The sequence below is a fragment of the Hyla sarda genome, chromosome 1 (assembly GCF_029499605.1).
Source record: "Hyla sarda isolate aHylSar1 chromosome 1, aHylSar1.hap1, whole genome shotgun sequence".
Taxonomy (NCBI): Eukaryota; Metazoa; Chordata; class Amphibia; order Anura; family Hylidae; genus Hyla; species Hyla sarda.
The window spans coordinates 25,996,574-26,018,661 of NC_079189.1; the positions used below are offsets into that span (position 1 = coordinate 25,996,574).

Sequence of the window (22,088 nt, forward strand, 5' to 3'; positions counted from 1 at the left end):
GCCTCTGCCTAGTCCTTCTGTCCCACGCCTTCTCAGCAGTCAGCGAGGTTGAGCCGTTGCCGGTGGATACGACCTGGTTGCTACCGCCGCAGCAAGACCATCCCGCTTTGCGGCGGGCTCTGGTGAATACCAGTAGCAACCCTAGAACCGGTCCACCGACACGGTCCACGCCAATCCCTCTCTGACACAGAGGATCCACCTCGCCGAATCATAACACCTGTGTTCTGCGCCTTAAATCCCGTCGACTTCTGGAGGTTACTTTTAATATTGTATTGATTTGGACGTGGATCAGCTACAGTCACCTGTTATTTTCTTTGCTTTAAACCATTGTTGCACTTGGGGGAGTGTAACCGTTTGTGGTAAGCGGGCATTTTGCCTGAGCCCCCCCCCCCCCTTGTGCTGCTTGGTTAATACACTACGGAGTGCTGTCTGTCTTTTATTTCAGTTTTCTATCTACATGCAGTAAGTGATAGGTCAGTGACATAGATTGTCTCTCCTCTCACACTGTAGAGTATGTATGTCTCCTTTTTTCCCTGTTACTGAAGATCATACACACAGGAGAGTAACATAACAAAGGACACACAGCAGGCAGTCAGTGTGAACAGGGTAGGTGTATAACTCTGCAGTAATTTACTGTATTGATTTACCTAACTCATTGCATCCCTTTAAGGTCTTCAGCAGCAGCCTATACATGGAAGGGATATAGAGAGGAATGTGGGGGGTGGGGCTAGGTGGGAAGCAAAGGGGTGTGAGAGCTGCCAGGAGGGATCTGATAGGATATAGTATAATCCTGTAGATCCCAATAAATCAGTAACACAGGAGAGACTAACCTCCTGTCTACACATTAAAGCATTTCATTTTCTGGCTGTCCCAACCAATAACGATATATATAGAAGCAGCTGAGCTGGAGTGAAACAGATGACACTGCAGGAATACTGGTGGTGAGTTAGATTACATGGGAAAAACAACTATGCTTTGGGGTCCTAAACAAGTCGGACATTTGGAATGCTTGAACATTGTCTTATGTCGGGTCATTATCCTGTGGTTGGAGTTCCCCTTTTATAAATATTATGTCCGGGGTTTAAGCATTAATGCACAGTAAGTCCTGCATAATGACGGTAATAAAAGTAACATTATTATTCTGAAGACTTTATTATGCGGCACACAGTTTATGACACCTCCGTAGTGATATAACACGGGGCATGGAAAAACTGCAGCTTGTCAAATTACATTTACAACCTTTAAAGGTGAAAATTCAGAGAGGTAATGCTCTTTTTTTTTTTTTTGTAGAATAGTAAATGCTCCAGTCCTAAATTTAAGTGGGAAAAAAATAGAAGAAGCCAGGGTAGGTAAATCTGGGGCCTGGTAGGCCTTCCTGCATCAACCACTCGCAAACTTTGTATACTTTGTATACTAAGGGTCTATTCCGCAAGCGGAAATTCAGAAGTGTGAATGGGGGTGCGGAATCCCATAGAAGTCTGTGGACTTTAATTTGAAGCGGAATTCTGCCACGTGAATAGATCCTAAGGCTAGGTTCACACTACGGAATCTCTGGGCAGAATTTCTGCCAGAGATTTAGCCGGCGTCACTAAGACCGCACGGACTGCATTGCCGTCCCCATAGATGGCAATAAATTTCTGGGTGGATCTTTTAGGAGATCTGCTCAGAAATGCATTGACATTCATGGGGACGGCAATGCAGTCCGCGGGGTCCTAGTGCCGCCGGCTTGATCTCCGGCAGAAATGGTGCCTACGGGTCAATCTTTCACAGTGCAGACAAGCGACTCGCTGGCCTATCAGTGTCCAGCCTTGACCAATGACATATTAAGCCCCTGCACCAGGATGTAGACCAGAGCCAGAGTTCTTTATGCTATATTGCCGCTGGCCAAAGCGGGACACCACTATAGCCAGTGATTTGCTAAGTAGCACAGATTTACCTTCAGCAACAGAAAGAGGATCACATCTGGATCGAAACGGCAATACTGAAGGCACCAGGGGAGCACAGGAGGTAAGTATTTTATTTTCTATAATTAAGCAAAGGCAGTGCATCTTATTCTGAAGTAATAGTTTAGTATCATGTTTTAACCAAATGAAGCTTCGGAGCCCACTGGGCATTTTCCTTGGCCTCTAGATTACAGGGGTGAAAAGGAGATGACAGTACAGCCTTGTGGCTGCCAATCAGATGGTGAGGGGGCCGATCTGTGCTGGGCTCCAGCAGCCGAGGGGAATGCCCAGTGGGCTCCAATGCCAAATTTGCATATCATTTTAAACTCTGCTATCTCTGCACTGGATGGTTAAAGGGGTATTCCAGGCAACACCTTTTTTTTATATATATCAACTGGCTCTGGAAAGTTAAACAGATTTGTAAATTGCTTCTATTAAAAAATCTTAATCCTTCCAATAGTTATTAGCTTCTGAAGTTTTCTGTCTTACTGCTCAATGATGATGTCACGTCCCGGGAGCTGTGCCTGATGGGAGAATATCCCCATAGGAACTGCACAGCTCCCGGGACGTGAGTCATCAGAGAGCAGTTAGACAGAAAACAACAACTCAACTTCAGAAGCTAATAACTATTGGAAGGATTAAGATTTTTTAATAGAAGTAATTTACAAATCTGTTTAACTTTCCGGAGCCAGTTGATATATAAAAAAAAGTTTTGGGCTGGAATACCCCTTTAATTACATACTGAGAGGTAGGTACAGATTCAGGGTCAAAATCCCTATACAGCCATGCTCTTTATAACCTAAAAGCCTGCCAACTTGTCTACTGTAACTTATTAGCTTAGCTCTTCTACAACTCCTGTACATAATTACCTGTGTGGAGGCCATTTATATCCTATTACTCTGGCAGGATAACATTACATGGAGCAAGTGTACCCGCAGAAGTGATCAAACCGGAAACCAACTACCATGGAGCCTTATTAATACTGGTGCAACTATATAAAGGCCCATTCTAAAACCAACTATTGTCCAAGAGATGAGATAAAGTTGTGTAATTGCGAGGAGCTAAGAGAGACGGTTGAGGGTGAAATCACTGGGTGCCCTATGAGACCTAATATGGCTGGCAGGAAATAGATGGCTACTTCCTGTCAGCCATATTAGGTCCCATGAGGCACCCAGTGATTTTTCCCCCAAACGTTTCTCTCTTAGCTCCTCACAATTACACATCTGTCTTAGAAGACTCTACTTCAGGTCCTAAAAACTAAATTTAGTAGGGTTTATGGAGCACGATGGTAAAGACAGAAGAGCCCAGTCGGGTTTACAAAATATTACTTTTCTCCCATTATTCCCTATTTCAGATCCTTTTTTCCCCAAGTCGTTCTCCTAATTATAAAAGCGAGTGAAAAGGCTACAAGAAAATAATTAATATCAAAGGGTTCTATGGTTGACTCCAATTTGCATGAAGAATAGGTTCTGTACGTGAGCTCGGTCTGAAACATGGAGGAGAATATACATATATATATATCGCTGTAGATGTTTGCTAAACCCGTCTATCCATAAGCAAGCATGAAGTGGAACCTGTTAGGCATTGAGCGGCATGAGGTTCCTGTCTGGCAAACCATCTCAATAGTCATTAATATTCTGATATTGGGTCCGGGACTGGCAGCTGAGCGAAAATTATTACGTGCGTAACAAAACCACATGTTAATAAAAGATGAGACCAGGCTTTGTTCTTTCTATGTATTTAAGAAAATAAAAAAGACTGCAAGCTTCAGATGCAATAGGCAGATGTGGTAGAGGGTGATGGAATTACACCGCAGGAAGGCTGCCTCACAGGACAGCAAGGGTACAGGGGTACAACTCCTGTACTGGGTCACCACACAGCAAACCATTCCTCCCTCTATACCCCCTTATTCACAGACTCGAATACATTGACCCAGCAGGCCACCTCGGAAAACATCATGGTATCAAAGGAACAGTCGTATTTTTTTTCCGGCAAACTAAGAATGAGAATTTAATTGTATGGGTCTCATAACTATGGAAAAACAACATGCTGTTACATATCAAAAAAAAAAAAAAGAAACGCGCCGGCCTGCAAAAGAGTATGGAAAACCTATAGGCAAAGACATCTAAACGTCATAATAAAGAAAAGAAATGTCAATGCACACAGAAATGTAGAGTTTATTGTATTTTCCATATTAATGAGCCTAAGCGCCGGACCCCATTCTACACAGCAGTTCATTAAAGTAGCTGGCGAACACATGGTGGGATGTGAAACGCGACAGGATATTTTTTGTAATTTTTATTTTGTGTAATAACATTAATTAAAGACAAAATAAAAAAAATATAGAAAATAAAAGAGGAATCAATCTGGTTGTGGAATTGTATGGAGAGCGACATCTAAGACATCCCACGCGTTTTTAATCAGACCTTTCAGTCCATTTATTCCTGTAGGGTTAGTGATGAGTCACTGCTGGTCATTAGTTTTTATTCATTTACATTTCGGTCTCTTTTTTGTGGTCAAAAACAGCTATTTTTATCACTGACAGTCCAGAAAATAAAATGTATATTTGTTTTTTCTTTCTTGTTTTTTTTTTTTTTTTTTTTTAATCTGGGAACACAGAATTGGTTAAAACATGATACTAATCTATTACAGCATAATAAGATGCACAGCCTTTGCTTTATTATAGAAAATAAAATACTTACCTCCTGTGCTCCCCTGTGCCTTCAGTATTGCCGTTTCGATCCAGATGTGATCCTCTTTCTGTTGCTGAAGGTAAATCTGTGCTACTTAGCAAATCACTGGCTATAGTGGTGTCCCGCTTTGGCCAGCGGCAATATAGCATAAAGAACTTTGGCTCTGGTCTACATCCTGGTGCAGGGGCTTAATATGTCATTGGTCAAGGCTGGACACTGATAGGCCAGCGAGTCGCTTGTCTGCACTGTGAAAGATTGACCCGTAGGCACCATTTCTGCCGGAGATCAAGCCGGCGGCACTAGGACCCCGCGGACTGCATTGCCGTCCCCATTAATGTCAATGCATTTCTGAGCAGATCTCCTAAAAGATCCACCCAGAAATGTATTGCCATCTATGGGGACGGCAATGCAGTCGACTTGGGGAAAAAAGGATCTGAAATAGGGAATAATGGGAGAAAAGTAATATTTTGTAAACCCGACTGGGCTCTTCTGTCTTTACCATCGTGCTCCATAAACCCTACTAAATTTAGTTTTTAGGACCTGAAGTAGAGTCTTCTAAGACAGATGTGTAATTGTGAGGAGCTAAGAGAGAAACGTTTGGGGGGAAAATCACTGGGTGCCTCATGGGACCTAATATGGCTGACAGGAAGTAGCCATCTATTTCCTGCCAGCCATATTAGGTCTCATAGGGCACCCAGTGATTTCACCCTCAACCGTCTCTCTTAGCTCCTCGCAATTACACAACTTTATCTCATCTCTTGGACAATAGTTGGTTTTAGAATGGGCCTTTATATAGTTGCACCAGTATTAATAAGGCTCCATGGTAGTTGGTTTCCCTACTGGTTTGATCACTTCTGCGGGTACACTTGCTCCATGTAATGTTATCCTGCCAGAGTAATAGGATATAAATGGCCTCCACACAGGTAATTATGTACAGGAGTTGTAGAAGAGCTAAGCTAATAAGTTACAGTAGACAAGTTGGCAGGCTTTTAGGTTATAAAGAGCATGGCTGTATAGGGATTTTGACCCTGAATCTGTACCTACCTCTCAGTATGTAATTAAAGGGGTATTCCAGCCCAAAACGTTTTTTTATATATCAACTGGCTCCGGAAAGTTAAACAGATTTGTAAATTACTTCTATTAAAAAATCTTAATCCTTCCAATAGTTATTAGCTTCTGAAGTTGAGTTGTTGTTTTCTGTCTAACTGCTCTCTGATGACTCACGTCCCGGGAGCTGTGCAGTTCCTATGGGGATATTCTCCCATCATGCACAGCTCCCGGGACGTGACATCATCATTGAGCAGTAAGACAGAAAACTTCAGAAGCTAATAACTATTGGAAGGATTAAGATTTTTTAATAGAAGCAATTTACAAATCTGTTTAACTTTCCGGAGCCAGTTGATATATATAAAAAAAGGTGTTGCCTGGAATACCCCTTTAACCATCCAGTGCAGAGATAGCAGAGTTTAAAATGATATGCAAATTTGGCATTGGAGCCCACTGGGCATTCCCCTCGGCTGCTGGAGCCCAGCACAGATCGGCCCCCTCACCATCTGATTGGCAGCCACAAGGCTGTACTGTCATCTCCTTTTCACCCCTGTAATCTAGAGGCCAAGGAAAATGCCCAGTGGGCTCCGAAGCTTCATTTGCATATATATTTAAACTTTATTAAATAATAAGAGGTATGTATGAATCCAGGGTTAAAAGTCCCATATAGCCATGGCCTTACTTTATACCCTAAAAGCCTGCTGACAGGTCCACTTTAAAGTCACCTGAGAGGTAAGATATTGGTTACTTACTGCTGTGTCCAGATTTCTGTCAAGTCTAATAACTAATTTTTTGGGCAAAAAATACATTTTGGCTAATGGGGTCATGTGACATGACATCACAGTGCATGACAGTGCCATTCCTTTCATGCCTGTAAGTAAATGCTAAAGCAGTGAAAGGGGGAGATCTCTGGGAATTACATTAAATAGGCACTCTTATTAAAACTAATTTTTGCTATTGCACTCCTTATGGTAAATAAAAAAATCTTTCTAATGTACTTTGTTTAAAAAAATTATGTTTTCTATGTTTTAAAAAAGCTGCCACTAGGTGTCTCCCTACTTGTCCAGAGCACATTTTCCCCCATCTTTTACACAGACTTTGGACTCCTGCTGGCATAGCAGAAGTCCAAAATCAGGAAATGCAGTCTGGAGTGCTAAGGGGGGTGTGTACAGCCTCAGCCAGTCATAGCTCATCTCACATTGAACTGCTCTGGGCCGTGTGTAGCAGAGTGAGGGAGGAAGTTCTCCCCTGTATGGCTTCAGATAATGTCATGCCTGCTGAGTAACGCCCCATCCCATTCTGTGAATGTGACTGAGACTGAGCAGAAAATACAGAGCGATATCAAGGTAGAAAACTAGCAAATATTAAAAATAAAGGCAGTGGTGGTTTATCATGATGGGGGCGGTGAACTGGGAGGATTATAACATTTAACAACATCATGAGAGGTACTCTTTAATGTTGGCAAAACCTACTGGCCTCAGTGGGACTAGCCAACCACCTAATCTATATGGCGGAATTCAGGAAAGAAATATCAGGCTGTTGGATTTTAACATGTTTAATCCGTATGTTAATTACTTAATGGGGTACCTCATTGGAAAACTTTTTTTTTTAAATGAACTGGTGCCAGAAAGTTAACAGATTTGTAAATTACTTCTATTAAAAAATCTTTACCCTTCCAGTACTTGTTAGCAGCTGTATGCTCCAGAGGAAATTCTATTATTTTTGAATTTCTTTTTTGTCTTGTCCACAGTGCTCTCTGCTGACACCTCTGTCCGTGTCAGGAACTGTCCAGAGCAGCATAGGTTTTGCTATGAGGATTTTCTCCTGCTCTGGACAGTTCCTGATACGGGCATCAGGTCTCAGCAGAGAGCACTGTGGACAAGACAAAAAAAAGAAATTCAAAAAGAATAGAATTTACTCTGAAGCATATAGCTTCTAATAAGTACTGAAAGGGTAAATATTTTTTTATAGAAGTAATTTACAAATCTGTTTAACTTTCTGGCATTGGTTGATTTAAAAAAAAAAAAAAAATGTTAAGGAAATCCCACAGACAGAACACCAACAGGTCATGTACTGAGGACATACTATAGATGGAACATTATGATATCATCATTTGAAGACATCCTATAGACAAAATATCAAAGGGTCATGATTTGAGAACATCCCATAGGCAGAACACCAAAAACTCATGAATTGAGGAAATCCTAAAGACTGAAATATATGGTATAGGACTATCACTCATTTATGGCCACACTGCATTGAAGTTGGTTCCCCAATAAATAGTGATGACAGCTCTATGGTGTCCTGTAGTGATTTTTGAGAGTCTAACTATACTATATGAGACCACCATAAGGCCACCAAATTATGGATACTGCCGTTGCTCCGGTATATACAAATGTTATCGTCTTAGAGGTGATGGACTCTTGTTTTCAGGCAGTCTATATTCCTCCAATGGCCAGTAAAGTTCATTCAAATGTCCCTATATCTTAGATCTGACCGTCCACCTGTTGAGTAGAAGGTGGTAGTCCATATATCCAAACATGAAATTTTTTATACCATTTCTGTATCAGTTCTGCAAGCAGAAGTAGTTGTCGTCATCAGAAGAACTTTGAGAGTCCCATGGAGTAAGTGTAGTATCAGAAAGCACTCCATGTTGTCATATTGTTGGGTTATACTACCTGGAAATAATACTCCTAGGGTAAATCTAATAGGATAATGGTTACTCATCTGGGGGTGTCACCAATGATCTTTAGTGGTGTGATTCATAAGGTATGGACCTTCAGGCACAGTATGCAAGGAGTAAAAAAAGTTTGTACTCACCGATTCTAGGGTAGTTTAGACATCAATACCCATCAGGATACCGACAAGCCACAATGTTATATGAGAAGGTCTACTAGTACTTACTACTCAGGTGGGGGCAGTATTATACTTGCACATAGATCAGACTTCTGTAGGGTGCCAGTCACATACTGCTAGATGAGGCTGCCCAGCACCATCTATGTGCACCACACCACATGCTCACCCAGCATCATAAGGCCATTCTAATTGGTAAACACAAGGTTATTAGATGATACAATGGCCTAAATATGGCCAGGAGAACTAGTGCCCTCATTGTCTTGAAGATCTTTTTACTAAAATTACAAACAAACTACAGAAGATGGGATCAAATTTTCTTAAAATCATAGAAAGAAACTTTATTTACTGATACAAGGTCACCTGCCCTAGTATCCGTAAGTATGGCCTTGTATTGTGAAATTAAGTAAATTTGATCCCATTTTCTATAATTTGACAGCACAGGAACAGGCCGCAATGTTCAGAGTTTATTATGTGTCTTGTAACCCCTTCACGACCCCTCAAATTTTGATTTCTAGCTTATGTTTTTTCCTCCGCACCTTCTAAGACCCATCATTTTTTTATATTTTCATTAACAAAGTTGTAGTAGGGCATATTTTTTGTGGGATAAATTTAACTTTTCATTGGTGCACTTTATTTTATCATATAATGTATTATGAAGCCCCAAAAATTTAGTGATTTTAAGATGGAATTGTGCAATTTTGTTGGGCAATACTTTTTTAGAGTTCACAATACAGTAAAACTGACATGCTACCTTTATTCTATGGGTCAGGACGATTCTCATGATATCAAACTTGGATAAATAAAGGGGTTATCCACCATAAGGGGATTTTAGTACCTACCTGCCAGACAGTAATGGGCATGCTTAGAAAGGATCCATGCTTGTCTTGGAGCTAAATAGCTATGTTGTGAGTCCACCATTACATTGATGCTATCTTTTTTTTTTTAATGGCTATTTCCTGTTTAAGTTTCCTCCCTCCAAATACAAGTGTGGTGTCCTAGTGTGAAACACATCTGTCTAGCTTACCTGTCAGGTGGATGTCTCCTAACATGTTTGCTCCGGGCCTACTACTCAGGTTTATGTGTTGTGTCTTACCATTTATTATATTGTAATATTGACCGTCAAATTCACTATTATGCCCTTATTGTGTTAACCTGTCTGTGCAGGAGCATGGTTAAGGAATCAGATGACTGCTTCAGCTAATCAGGGATTCTGCCCTGCTCCCCCAAGTCTGGCCAGACAGGAAGGAGATAGTTCCAAGAGTGAGAGGAGAGAGAGTGGAGATCAGCTTCAGACCTCTGCTGTGGAGTTGTACCTCACAATATTAGGACTGGTCTAAGATATCCAGTTGCTGCATCAATCTGTTCCTGAGCAACAACATCGTTTACGGGAACCGACTGACCAGGGCATCTATCAAGTCTGTCCATTAAAGTTCAGACCTAAGTTCGCAATGGGGAGAAGAGCCAAGTAAGCCGATGGGCCTTATTTGCAAAAGAAGAGGCTATGAGAGAGAAAGCCTTTGGCAACTCCGGTCAATAAAAGTCCAACCTGGCATTAAGCCCTAACACAAAATGCTTTAAGTGAAGACCATAGTCAGTGTTTGTTAGCTCCAAAGTTTTATTCAAGTTACAAAGTCAAGTCACAGTCAGTTCAGTCCAGTCTAAAGCATATATCAGTCAAGCAAGAAGTTAGTCAAGGAGTCCTATACTGCCTAGAAGCAACTGTGATTCCTAATGCATCCATCAGCGAACATTGCATTATCTTTTTATCCTGCAAGTTCCTGAAAGTAAATTTAAAGTAGGTACCGTAACCCTCCATCTGTGGCCTTTATTGCCTCAGCGCTTGGCCCAGGAAGAAGAGGCCCATCATAAGCCATTAGTATATGGCTTGCATAGTAATGCTATTGCTTTTTGCTTTACATCAATCTATGTTATTGGCACTCAATTGTTAAAGCTTGCCTAAGGCAGGCTTTAACAATCACCGATCCAGAGCAGATATTGAGGCACAGGTAAGTCCTTAGGCTTCCCCTTCAACCCATCTGCACCCCACGAGTACATTAAAGGGGTACTCCAGGGAAGTAAAGAAAAAAATTAATAAAAATGCCCCAAAGCCACCACAATACCTGTTCTGTGTCCCCTGTAGTTATTCATGTGATTTTGGCAGCTCCTTTGGCCCCTGATGTCTCCTAAATACTTTTTCCTTGTTTGCTGTACAGAGACTACAACTCCCAGAATTCACTGCAGGTCTGTGTAATGGCGGCCAGCCAACTGCTTACACTATCTGTGTGCAGGCTTACACTGCAGATCACACACACACACTGGGGGAAATTTATCAAACTGTGTGAGAGAAAAAGTGGAGGGATTTTCCCACAGCAACCAGCTAACAATCTGAGGTAAAGTGAAAGCTGAGCTGTGATTGGCTGCATATGGGGAAATCTCTCCACTTTTTCTCTCACACAGTTTGATAAATCTGGGCCACTGTACAAGTCTTTTCTTTTAAACTTTGCCTCCTGCCATAAATATTTGTGTGTTCTGAACGGCAGCATATTCAAAAGAAAAACAGCAGTACAGCCAGAGCTCTAGCCCAATCAGAAATCAGACATAGATCAGGTGATGTTGTCTTGATGGGAGGGGCTGCTCTCACTGAGAAGACAAAGTGGATCTAAAAAATGAATTTTTCTCTCACTTGCTAGGAAAACCTGCACCTGCAAGGAAAACTGTTGTATATAGCTAATAAATGATATTTAGACAAATGCATAGGTTGGTGAGAGGGAAAGAATGGGCTATGGATTTAGTTTTCCGGAGTACCCCTTTAACTAAGATCTAGATCATGGGTGGTTATGTAACTAAAGGTGACATGATCCGCTGAAAGATCTGGTGAGCACTCAAAGCTGTAAAACAGACTGGAAAGTAATTTAATCACTTGAGAGATTCAGTGTCTTTACCCTTGGGCACTGCTCCCTTAGTTAATGTCTTAGAAGTTTATTAGAAGGAACCCTTCTAGAATTATCACTATGACCACTTCTCAACCATCTTCTCAGGTTGTGAAGTTAAGCTGGGAGCCCTTAGGCCCATTCCCATAACCTTTCGGGCATGCATTGGACTATACATCGGCCACTTGTCAAAAGGGGATGCCAACGCATAGCTAGATGTGCCTTTTGACTTTTATGGCCTAAACCTAGGCGATTGTGAGAATGTTCAGTGCATTTGCTGAATGTATCCCGTTTCTGTGCAAGAATACTGTCTACATAGTTGGGAAAATGGACTGAATGTAGTTACAATTAGCCCATTAAAGGGGTACTCCACCCCTAGATATCTTATCCCCTATCCAAAGGATAGGGCATAAGATGTCTGATCACGGGGGTCCAGCTGCTGGGGACCCCCGGGATCTTGGCTGCAGCACCCCGCTGTCATTTCTACACAGAGCTAACTCGCTCCATGCGTAATGACGGGCAATACAGGGGCCAGAGCATCATGATGTCATGGATCCGCCCCCTCGTGACGTCATGGCCCGCCCCTCAATACAAGTCTATGGGAGGGGACATCGTGCCTATCACTCCCCCTCCCATAGACTTGCATTAATGGGGCTGGCCGTGACGTCATGAGGTGGAGGAGCCGTGACATCACGATGCTCCGGCCCCTGTACTGCCTGTCATTACGCACGGAGCGAGTTAGCTCTGTGCAGTAATGACAGCAAGGTGCTGCAGCTGAGAACCCGGGGGTCCCCAGTGGTCGGACCCCTGCGATCAGACATCTTATCCCCTATCCTTTGGATAGAGGATAAGATGTCTAGGGAGGAGTACCCCTTTAAAGTCAATGGACTCACTGGGAACACGTCATTTCATACCTTGGTATCCCATTTTGACAGCTTGACGATGTTTAGCCCAACATGTGCCCCCAAAACATGATGTGAATGTGGCCTTACATTCAGCACTGTCACCACTTTCTGAAGATGTGAGGTAAAGTACATGTGGAACATGAGCTTCATTTGGTATAGATGACTCCAGACCTCTAAAACTGTCTATATTGAAACCCAAAAGTTATTAACCAATATTAAATAAAGAAACAATAAATAATAGACTACTAAAATGAAAGACAAATGTTGACACCCGGTTTTGTATAGTACAATTTAATGCTACTTTCCAAAAAAAAAGAAAAAAGAAGAAGAAAAAAAAAGAAAATCCAAGGTCCGGGGAGTGGGGATAACTGAGTTATTAGAAAGTAAAACTCTCTTGTCGACATAAGATGAAGCAAACTTGCATTATATTGCGAAAGCGCTATCTTAGCTCATCTTGTAGAAATGATCTCAGATGATCGTCAAGAAAAGGTTTGATGGGGGGGAGGGGTGGAGTTAAGGAACACAAGCACTTAAGATGCTCTGGAGATGACACCCTCTTAGGAGAGCCTTATCTTTCATGGTTTGACTCTTCTGTCACCCTTTAACAAATGAATCCATAATACATAATATTTATACATCTCTAGCCCTCCGCCCATCCAGAATGTAGAAAATAAGGGTCCGTATGATGCAAAAAGAGTAGGATTGTTTCAATGTTTTATGTTTTTTTTGTTTTTGTTTCCTACTTACTATAGGATTTAGGAACATAATTTCGACAATTTTATGAAAGAATGTTTTTGATTTCACCACAAGTTACGCGTATCGGTTATTCTTGTCCTTGCGCTCCGCTGAGTCCCATTAGACATTTGTGTATTATCTATGATGCTCCAAAGGACCACACAGGCACGGGTGGCACAAACACTGCACCAATAATCCAGACGACCCGAGGCGACCGCCACCCGGCCTTCCCGAAATGTGTCTAAAAAGTCAAGTCCGAGACTATAAGAGACGTTCCATATTATTTTAAAAGACGATAAATGAAAGGAAGGACTCTTAAGATTACCATGAATTAACATAAAAAAATAGAGAAGACACAGTTTTGTTTTTCTCTCAGAAACTTTAGTGTTTTTTTTGTTTGTTTTTATTTTGTGTGTAAAAGGGGACACCCTCAGCCGTCTTCAGATAAAGATTTGAAAAAATATAGTGAGGAGAAAGTAACAACCACTGCTGACCAACCGGGAACTGGATGATGGCACCAGAGAGTTGAAGACCTCAGATTTGATTTCGTTGGATCCTTCTAGGAAGGGTTCCTCCTTTGAAACCTTAGGAGAAATATATTATAGTTATCAGCCAAAAGATAGAAACTTATTGAAAAGAAATATCTACGTTGGACATTGCTTTCTGTAATATACCCAAAGTTTGATTCAATGGCATCCATAAATGAGAATGTCCCTTGTTGAAAAGGAAAAATGAGGTCCGTTCCCGGTTCTGACCCATGCCACCAAATACTGTATGTTTTCCTGGTTAAGGACTTTCCCTTTTTATTTCTTTTTTCCATTCCCTATTCTATATATAGTGGAAAGGTGCCATAAACCTTGACCCAGTTAACTCAAAACTCCAAAAATAACCAAAAATCTGAAATTCTTTGGTACTTTTGTATGTTTATGAAATTCTCTATGCTGATAGCAGCCATTACTTACAGTCTACGTCTGTGCTTGCTTCATAGGCTGTTAACCTCACTTTGAAATAACGTATTACCGCCCATGACTTAAAGGAGTACTCCAGTGGGAAACAAATCTTTTCAAATCAACTGGTGCCAGAAAGTTAAAGGGAACCAAGCATTCGATTTTACCATATATAACTTGTCAATGCGTTATATATGGTAAAATCCTTGCCGCCCCTCCCTCGCTGCCCTGTAAGTAGTCGCCTGGGCAAGGAGCTATACTTACCTAGTCCCGCTGCTCCGGCAATAGTGATGCCCCCTCAGCGTGATTGATGGCTTGTGTCATCGCTCTGCTCCCTAAGCAGACGGGGCAGAACGGTGACGCTCGCTGTCAATCACGCTGAGGGGTGTCACCATGGCCTGAGCAACGGGACCCAGTAAGTATAACTCCCCGCCCAGGGGACTACTTACAGAGTGGTGGGGAAGACTTACAAACATTATATCCTCACCCTCCCTGGGGGCAGGAACGTATTGCCAAACGTTATATATGGTAAGACCTAAGGCTTGGTTTCCTTTATACAGATTCGTAAATGACTTGTAAATTAAACTACTATTCACTATTACTAATACTTTGTAATTACTATTTAAAAATCTTAATCCCTCCAGTACTTATCAGCTGCTGTATGCTCCTGTGGAAGTTGTGTAGTTCTTTCCAGTCTGGCCACAGTGCTCTCTGCTGCCACCTCTGTCCGTGTCAGGAAATGTCCAGTGTAGAAGCAAATACCCATAGAAAACCTATCCTGCTCTGGTACTGAAAACCACTGGAGTACCCCTTTAAGTATGCGTCATAGGGTGGAAATGGGTTAAATGGTATCTCTCGCTCTGGAGGACATAACCCCCCATTCTGCATTACACAGACGACTCAGTGATTTGAATGGGCACTGTATAATACCTGACTGGTTTCCCCACAGATTACAGCTGATCACTCGGGATTCACTGCAGCAGGACAGTTTGTTAACTACTTATTGTAAAGGGGTGCTTCTAACCAAGTCGAAATTGTCAAAAGTTGAGAACCCTTTTGGCTAACAACAATATTCTTGAATTAGTGCAATCAGTTATATGCAGAGCCTTGTGTCCTCATCGTTACAGATAGTAAGAAAACCCTGTATAGTCTGGTCCTGCTTTCACGTGTTACCCTCTTCCACCCTCCTCCACTTTAACTGTGTGTAGGTCCCCAAGAAGAGGACGCAGAGAGAGAGAGAGAAAGTCATGACCGCCAGTCAGACTACACCGGTTTTATTTGTAACCAAGGAGACACATAAATCTGCATAGAAGCTGTAGACACAAAACGAAAGGTAATTTTTATTCAACATTGAAATTGCGATGCCATGAAGAGGCCTTCACAAGAAAGCATCAAACCAACACTACTCCCGGATAATGGTGCGGGGTGGAATAATGTATAGTAGCCGGACCTCTCTAGTCTCCATTCCAGGTACACTAACAGCTCGGCATTACATTGATTTGGTCTTGGAACCAATGATACAACCATTTCCCCGGAGCCCTTTTTCAAACATGACGCCAGGCTTTATGTTGCTTGTACGACTGTGCACAACCTGCAAGGCCTAAACATGTACCATGTCCTGAAAGCCCTATACACGTACCCTGTCCAGCAAAACCTATACATGTACTCTGTCCTGCAAGGCCTATACATGTACCCTGTCCTGCAAGGCCTATACATGTACCCTGTCCTGCAAAACCTATACATGTACCCTGTCCTGCAAGGCCTATACATGTACCCTGTCCTGCAAGACCTATACATGTACCCTGTCCTGCAAGGCCTATACATGTACCCTGTCCTGCAAGGCCTATACATGTACCCTGTCCTGCAAGGCCTATACATGTACCCTGTCCTGCAAGCCCTATACATGTACCCTGTCCTGCAAGACCTATACATGTACCCTGTCCTGCAAGACCTATACATGTACCTTGTCCTGCAAGACTTATACATGTACCCTGTCCTGCAAGACCTATACATGTACCCTGTCCTGCAAGACCTATACATGTACCCTGTCCTGCAAGACCTATACATGTACCCTGTCCTGCAAGACCTATACATGTACCCTGTCCTGAAAGCCCTATACATGTACCCTGTCCTGCAAGGCCTATACATGTACCCTGTCCTGCAAGGCCTATACGTGTACCCTGTCCTGCAAGGCCTATACATGTACCCTGTCCTGCAAGGCCTATACGTGTACCCTGTCCTGCAAGACCTATACATGTACCCTGTCCTGCAAGGCCTATACATGTACCCTGTCCTGCAAGGCCTATACATGTACCCTGTCCTGCAAGGCCTATACATGTACCCTGTCCTGCAAGACCTATACATGTACCCTGTCCTGCAAGGCCTATACATGTACCCTGTCCTGCAAGACCTATACATGTACCCTGTCCTGCAAGACCTATACATGTACCCTGTCCTACAAGACCTATACATGTACCCTGTCCTGCAAGACCTATACATGTACCCTGTCCTGCAAGGCCTATACATGTACCCTGTCCTGCAAGACCTATACATGTACCCTGTCCTGCAAGGCCTATACATGTACCCTGTCCTGCAAGGCCTATACATGTACCCTGTCCTGCAAGGCCTATACATGTACCCTGTCCTGCAAGACCTATACATGTACCCTGTCCTGCAAGACCTATACATGTACCCTGTCCTGCAAGACCTATACATGTACCCTGTCCTGCAAGACCTATACATGTACCCTGTCCTGCAAGACCTATACATGTACCCTGTCCTGCAAGACCTATACATGTACCCTGTCCTGCAAGACCTAAACATGTACCCTGTCCTGCAAGGCCTATACATGTACCCTGTCCTGCATGGCCTATACATGTACCCTGTCCTGCAAGGCCTATACATGTACCCTGTCCTGCAAGGCCTATACATGTACCCTGTCCTGCAAGGCCTATACATGTACCCTGTCCTGCAAGACCTATACATGTACCCTGTCCTGCAAGGCCTATACATGTACCCTGTCCTGCAAGACCTATACATGTACCCTGTCATGCAAGACCTATACATGTACCCTGTCCTGCAAGACCTATACATGTACCCTGTCCTACAAGACCTATACATGTACCCTGTCCTGCATGGCCTATACATGTACCCTGTCCTGCAAGACCTATACATGTACCATGTCCTGCAAGACCTATACATGTACCCTCTCCTGCAAGACCTATACATGTACCCTGTCCTACAAGGCCTATACATGTACCCTGTCCTGCAAGGCCTATACATGTACCCTGTCCTACAAGACCTATACATGTACCCTGTCCTGCAAGACCTATACATGTACCCTGTCCTGAAAGCCCTATACATGTACCCTGTCCTGCAAGGCCTATACATGAACCCTGTCCTGCAAGGCCTATACATGTACCCTGTCCTACAAGACCTATACATGTACCCTGTCCTGCATGGCCTATACATGTACCCTGTCCTGCAAGACCTATACATGTACCCTGTCATGCAAGACCTATACATGTACCCTGTCCTGCAAGACCTATACATGTACCCTGTCCTACAAGACCTATACATGTACCCTGTCCTGCATGGCCTATACATGTACCCTGTCCTGCAAGACCTTTACATGTACCATGTCCTGCAAGACCTATACATGTACCCTCTCCTGCAAGACCTATACATGTACCCTGTCCTACAAGGCCTATACATGTACCCTGTCCTACAAGACCTATACATGTACCCTGTCCAGACTTTTCGCCTATCGAGAACATCTGGGACATAAGGATTTTGATGATTTGCGCGCCCAAAGGCATTAAGCGTGGTAGAACATTCCTTAGAAAACCATTAATAACCTTTCATCAACATGTCTATCAATCCTGTGATTTACATAATTCCACGATTGTTCCTTCTTGGTGTTACAGTTTCAATATTCAGGAGTGAAAGGGTTTTCCAGGAAAATACTTATGGGTGGCTTATCCTCAGGATAGGCCATCAATAGTTGATTGACAGGTTGCCGGGTGTTGGCACCCCCCACCGATCAGATGTTTGACACCCTCACTACGCAAGGAACGAGAACGGAGGCAGTAGACTCCATACTCCACGTAGTGGCAGCATCGCGTTACTGCAGCCTCAGATCATATTGAAGTGAATAGTATCCCCTTCAATTTTCTCCAAACTGTGGCCCCCCAGATGTTGCAAAGCTAAAACTCCCAGCATGCCCGGACAGCCAACGGCTGTCCGGGCATGCTGGGAGTTATAGCTTTGCAACAGCTTGAGGTCCACAGCTTGAAGACCACTGCACACATGGTTTATCTACTTTGGACAACAGAAAGACTCACTATGGTCTGTACTAAAAAATATAGAGAAAAAACATAACACAATAATTGTAATGTTTATCAGTAATTCCATTTACCTTTGTGGGCTGGACATATACATTAACACTTTCCTTTACAGCAGGGACCGAGGCATTGGCATACTTCTCCTCCTTGTGCCTGGGCGTTGTGGAGGTCACGGATGGGTTCAGTGCCAGGTTTAGGTTGGTCCCATTGCCAAAAGCATGAATAGAGTTTTCTATGAAGCAAAAAAGAAGTTAATAAGTCATAACCGATCAAAGCGAACAGGACGGTCTAAAAATTCTGGTCTAGAAAATGTTATTATACAAAATAGACAAAAAAAAAAATTGTTATTTTGCTGAGAGCCGAGGGTCTGGAAGCCAAGACGCCGGTCAGGGCAGCCATTAGGCAGCTTGCAGCGAAACCAGTTTTACGGGAGCCTGATCAGATAGTCAACTGCGAAAGTGGAATGAGCGGCTGAGTGAGGACGGCCGGAGCCATTACAGAGGCCAATGATCGAATCAGAAAGGCAAATGCAGAACATTAATCTTTACACTCTCCAAGCAGACCTGGAGCGCGGCCCCCTCAACACAGCTGTGCCCCACAATAATGTCCGCTCTGAGGAAAGGAAGACTTTCCAGAAAAATCTATGTATGTGTCTATCTATCTTTTTCATTTCTATCTATCTATCTATCTATCTATCTCATATCTATCTATCTATCTATCTATCTATGTATCTCATATCTATATATCTCATATCTATCTCATATCTGTCTATCTATCTATCTCATATCTATCTCTCTATCTATCTATCTATCTCATAACTATCTTTTTCATTTCTATCTATCTATCTCATATCTATCTATCTCATATCTATCTCATATCTATCTATCTATGTATCTCTCTTTCTATCCATCCGTCACAGATAAATATGATATGGATATAACATAGATAGATGAATAGATATGAAATAGATAGATAGAAAGATAAATAGATAGATAGATATGAGATAGATATGAGATAGATGATGATAGATAGATGATGATAGATAGATGATGATAGATAGATATGAGATAGATATATATGAGATAGATATGAGATAGATAGATAAATAGATAGATATGAGATAGATAGATAGATAGATAGATATGAGATAGATAATAGTTAGATAGAAAGATAGATAGAAAGATAAATAGATATATAGATAGATATGAGATAGATAGATATGAGATAGATAGATGTTCATTTCAATCTGACCACAGTGCTCTCTGCTGACACCTCTGTCCATGTCAGGAACTGTCCAGAGCAGGAGAGGTTTGCTATAGGGATTTTCTCCTGCTCTGGACAGTTCCTGCCATGGACAGAGGTGTCAGCAGAGAGCACTGTGATCAGATTGGAAAGAACAACTCAACTTCCTCTGGAGCATACAGCAGCTGATAAGTACTGGAGGGATTAAGATTTTTAATAGAAGTAATTTGCTAATTTGTATAACTTTCTGGCACCAGTTGATTTGAAAAAAATAAAATAAATTGTTTTCCACCAGAGCCGCTTTAATTCATTTCTAGAAGCACTCATGAGTATTTAACCTGTACACTGTTATCTTATAGGTGGCAAACTATCAGAATCCTGAGCAGACTACAGTCAACACTCTGCTATCATTACATACAGTGATCTACGAAGCCAAGATACAGATTTTAGGATTTTTATAACTATTTCAAATATCCCTATAAACTTACGTAGACAGAGGTTGTTTGTGAAGAAGTGCAGGAAGTTCTCACACTCCTCCTGACGGTTTCCACTTGTGTTACAGGTGCACCAGGGGGCGACACTAGAAGATGAGTTATCCACATAGTTGGGTGTGATCGGACTACCTGTAAATAACAGTATAAATAACATCTGATACCGGTTGTACAAGATTGTTAAGCTGAAAAAGACATCAATACCCAACTCCTAAGAAGTGGACATCAGATTAAAAGAAACATGGTGACCACTGATGCCCATTAAGGTTATTTTAAGATATTTAAGACATTCTAGTACCAGGGACCAGTGGACAGATGAAAGAAAGAGAGAAGGAGGAAGAGATGAGAGTAGAAGTGAAGGAAAGAAAGAAGAGACAGAGGAGCAAGAAGAGAAGTGGATGAATGAGAGGAAAGGTGATGAAAGAATGAGACTACAAATAGAGCAATGAAAAAAGGAACAAAAGAAAACTGGAAGAATAAGAGGAAAAGTTTGGGAACAATAAGAGAAGGAAAGGAATGAGGTGAAGGAACGAGAAGAAAGATTATGGAATGAGCGATAAAGTGAATGAATGAGAGGAGAGATGGAGGAAAGAGAGGAGATATAGAGGATGAGAGGAGAGATGGAGGAAAGAGAGAAGATATAGAGGATGAGAGGAGAGATGGAGGGAAGAGAGGAGATATAGAGGATGAGAGGAGAGATGGAGGAAAGAGAGAAGATATAGAAGATGAGAGGAGAGATGGAGGAAAGAGAGAAGATATAGAGGATGAGAGGAGAGATGGAGGAAAGAGAGAAGATATAGAAGATGAGAGGAGAGATGGAGGAAAGAGAGAAGATATAGAGGATGAGAGGAGAGATGGAGGAAAGAGAGAAGATATAGAGGATGAGAGGAGAGATGGAGGAAAGAGAGAAGATATAGAGGATGAGAGGAGAGATGGAGGAAAGAGAGAAGATATAGAGGATGAGAGGAGAGATGGAGGAAAGAGAAGATATAGAGGATGAGAGGAGAGATGGAGGAAAGAGAAGATATAGAGGATGAGAGGAGAGATGGAGGAAAGAGAGAAGATATAGAAGACGAGAGGAGAGATGGAGGAGAGAGAGAAGATGTAGAGGATGAGAGGAGAGATGGAGGAAAGAGAGAAGATATAGAGGATGAGAGGAGAGATGGAGGAAAGAGAGAAGATATAGAGGATGAGAGGAGAGATGGAGGGAAGAGAGAAGATATAGAGGATGAGAGGAGAGATGGAGGAAAGAGAAGATATAGAGGAATAAGGGGAGAACTGAAGAAATCAGAGGGGAAGTTTGGGAAATGAGAGCAACAGTTGAGAAATGAAGGAAAGGTGAAAGAATGAGAAGAAAGGTAGAGGAACAATGATAGAGGTGGAAGATTCAGAGGAGAAGTGGAGGAATAAGAGGAGAGGTGGAGAAACTAGAGAAGAGGTGATGAAAAGAGAAAAGATATGGAGGATTAAGACAAAAAGTGAACGGATGAGAGGAAACGAGGAGGAAAAAGAAGGGTAGTGGAAGAACAAGAGAAGTTAAGGAATGAAAGGAAAGGTGGGGAAATAAGAGAAGAGGTGGGGGAAAGAGAAAAGATATGGAGGATTGAGACAAAAAGGGAAGGGGAAAGATGAAGGAATAAGAAGAGAGGTGGAGAAACAAGAGGAGAGGTGCAAGAATGAGTAGTATAATGGAGGAACAAGAGAAGAAGTTGAGGAATGAGAGGAGTTGTGTAAGAGAACAAGAAGAGGCCATTTTAAGTGTCTATACACACGTACAGTATTCTGCGCAGATTTGATGCGCAGTTTTGGTGCGCAGGATTACAACCTGTATTCAATCATTTAGTTTACATTGGAATATGCAGCATAAAATCCTGCTCATCAAATCTGCGCAGAATATTGTACGTGTGAATAGACTCTTAAGCATCTTGGAACTTTCTTCAGCCACAATGGTGCTTT

At 42.2% G+C, this 22,088-nt stretch overlaps 1 protein-coding gene across 2 annotated transcripts in view; it reads right to left on the reverse strand.

The window, feature by feature from the left end:
- Positions 1 to 12,650: 12,650 nt before the first annotated feature.
- The window catches only part of GFRA4 (GDNF family receptor alpha 4), a 435,063-nt gene continuing 425,625 nt past the window's right edge, over positions 12,651 to 22,088 (reverse strand). For both annotated transcript variants that reach the window (XM_056553308.1, XM_056553312.1), the window contains 3 exons: positions 20,130 to 20,264; positions 18,474 to 18,631; positions 12,651 to 13,693 (listed from right to left, as the gene is read on the reverse strand). In XM_056553308.1, the coding sequence (XP_056409283.1) occupies positions 13,550 to 13,693; positions 18,474 to 18,631; positions 20,130 to 20,264 (437 nt within the window). In that variant the 3' untranslated portion in view covers positions 12,651 to 13,549. The remainder of the gene's footprint in view (positions 13,694 to 18,473; positions 18,632 to 20,129; positions 20,265 to 22,088) is intronic.